The following is a 2857-nucleotide window of genomic DNA, read 5'->3' on the forward strand; positions in this document are numbered from 1 at the left end:
AGAATCATTACGAAACCGAGCAAGGTAATAGCAAGTTCAAATAATATAAATTTATATCGATCTACGAAAAGCCTTTTCTCTTGCTAGAGCAACTTTTAGGATTAGTATTCAAGTTAAACCTTTAGGTACCTCATTGCTCATATTAAGCAAGTTTTTAAAATTATGATTGATAATGTAAATACGGTTATATAATATTTTATAACCTAAATGATATTTATTTAATTTAAAAAAAAATTAAATAATACACTTTACGTTTTATTTATCGCCGCATTTATTTTCTATAAAACAACCTTTTTCAATAACTTCATTTTTCACTCAAAGATTAGATTTTGCTCTCGTGAAATTTTTACATAAAGTATCCACCTAATAAATAGCCTTAAGTTAGAAAGCAAAAATATAATATAAAAGAAATTTTGTGCTTAATTATCTATTATATTATTATGGGAAATAATAATAAATAAAAATAACTCAAAAATTTTATAAACTTACTAATTTTCTTTTTGAAAAATAATAAAGATAAATTTGAATAATCGCAAAAATGGCATAGCATAATTTAAAAAAAAGCTACCAAATGCTATTAATACGTTTAATTTTTTGGGTCTGTTACATAAGTTCAAGTCTAAATGATTTAATCGTCTCTGAGTGCCCATCCCAAATTATTACGGATAATATTTGCAAATGCCATTATTCCAAAGTGTGTACTTATCCTGATCAACGGGCGTGCTTCCTCATGCACTGTACTCAACTGGCAAATGAATCGAGCTTGACAAGGCAATTAAAAAGGTTAGAACCTTTCGATATACCCATAGACCTGATAATCAGTTCTACAACTTTATCTTATTTTGGATACAACAGCTCGGAATGGTCAAATTTTAAGGTAGCCGGCCTGAGGATGTATCACAACAATATATCCAACCTTTCTGAAACAGCCTTTAAAAGTTTGTCATTCAATTTGCGTCATTTTTCTATAATGGAAAACGCTCATTCTGAGGCCACAAGGACGATCGATTTTAGGGGGGTAATGAGATCACTCAAATGGCTACCCCATTTGGACGATATATTCATATCCGTATACCGAATAGAACAATTAGATTTCAACGCCTTTAAATATTTTATGAACTTGAGCTCCCTTTCTATCATAACATCGCATTTAGACAACATGATCGGACCCAACTCCCACGAATTCACTAGTTTGACTAGCCTCATGTTGCACTCCAATATAGATCATTTTCCAAATTATGTATTCTGGCAAATGCCTAACCTCAAAAATATAGTTTTCGTCTCCAAAAATTTAGCTATCATCGAGAAGAAAGATTTCTCTACTCTTTCTTTAAAATGGTTGGAGAAATTGACAATATCTTATACTTCTGTTGAAACTATTGAGAATAAGGCATTTGAGTCTCTTTACAATCTTAAACAATTGTCTTTACAAGAAAACTCTATACAAAATTTGGCTGAAAACAGTTTTGCAAACCTAACTAAGTTGGAAGTCTTAGACCTCTCGTCTAATAAATTAACCTATATTCAATCCAGAATGTTCAATGATTTGGTGTCTCTAAAAATCCTAAAACTAAACAAAAATCAAATAGGACCTTATTTAGATGTCTCGGCCCTCATGCCCTTTCATTCTACCTTACAAATATTATATTTAGGTAACAATAAACTGCAAAATATACCGTTATTTGAACATGGTACCTACATGTTTCCTGGATTGATTAGGATGGACTTGTCCTACAATCAAATAACTTCTACGCCTTTTATTTCACCAAAAGATACATCTAAAAGCATCATTCCTGTTAACCTCACAACCTTAGATCTTTCGCATAACATAATATCGAATGTGTCACGTGCGTTTTTACAAATATTCACCCATTCCTTGAATAAATTAGACTTATCTTCAAATGTAATAACTAATTTCTCGTTTGATTTCTTCGAAAATTATGACAATTTGACGCACTTAGATGTTAGTGACAATCAAATCTCCTCTATGGATTCAATAGATGCCCTATACAGCCACGGTTCTTACCTAAAATTTATTGGACTTAAAGGTTAAACTATAAAGATTCTTCTAACTTAAGTATATTGATTATTTGCTTGATTAACTTGCAAGCGTATCCGGAATTTTTATAAAGCCTTTTAAAGTGTAATCAGTTTTTTCATTAGACCCTCAAAGGTGTAGGAGGGTAGTTTGATTTTATGAGATTTTTTGACGCAATCTCTTCAAGATGGGGATAATTTAATTATCAAAATCATTTTTATATAAACTATAACATAATCCAATATATTATCAGCCCTCTTTCCATTAGAAAATTTAATATAAATATTGGTTAGAATCAGGGATCCAAACCGAAACGAATATCGGTTCAGGTTCGGATAAAAATAACGGTTCAGGTTCTGTTCGTAAAAAATTAAAACTCTAAAAATCGGTTTGAACACTTTTGTATTCAAACCTACATTCGAATTATGTAGAGGGAAAATATTTTTTTTATTTTATCATTAATTTAAATAACACACGTATAAAACTTTCATTTTTATTAATTGTACATTATAAAATAATATTTAATTTATAAAAATAAAAATCAATAATTAATTTTAATATAAACAATATTTTACTTTTTTTTACTTAAATTTTTTTTATTAAGCCGGACAATTAATACATTTTCAAAATTCGTCTCACTCAAATTACATCTATAAGGAGATAGTATAAATTTAATTGTTGAAAAACATCTTTCCACACTAACTTGAGCCGACACTGCCAATATTATATCAGATTTGATGTGTCATTTATAATATTTTGGATTTAATTTTTCTCTAAGCATTATCATTTATAAGCTTAAAGTATTTAAAAAATGTTGTA

At 29.1% G+C, this 2857-nt stretch overlaps 1 protein-coding gene across 1 annotated transcript; it reads left to right on the top strand.

Moving 5' to 3' along the window:
* Window positions 1-571: 571 nt before the first annotated feature.
* On the top strand, window positions 572-1907 carry LOC135926786 (leucine-rich repeat-containing protein 15-like). The gene is made up of 2 exons (XM_065462718.1): window positions 572-1840; window positions 1890-1907. Exons 1-2 carry the CDS (start codon window positions 572-574, stop codon window positions 1905-1907), a joined length of 1287 nt encoding a protein of 428 aa, XP_065318790.1.
* Window positions 1908-2857: the final 950 nt, after the last annotated feature.

Source organism: Gordionus sp. m RMFG-2023, chromosome 3, assembly GCF_954871325.1.
Source record: "Gordionus sp. m RMFG-2023 chromosome 3, tfGorSpeb1-WG-v2, whole genome shotgun sequence".
NCBI classification, from domain to species: Eukaryota; Metazoa; Nematomorpha; class Gordioida; order Chordodea; family Parachordodidae; genus Gordionus; species Gordionus sp. m RMFG-2023.

What these genes read in the sequence shown, in the direction of transcription:
- LOC135926786 (XM_065462718.1), top strand. Translation starts at nt 572, where the DNA reads ATGCTATTAATACGTTTAATTTTTTGGGTCTGTTACATAAGTTCAAGT.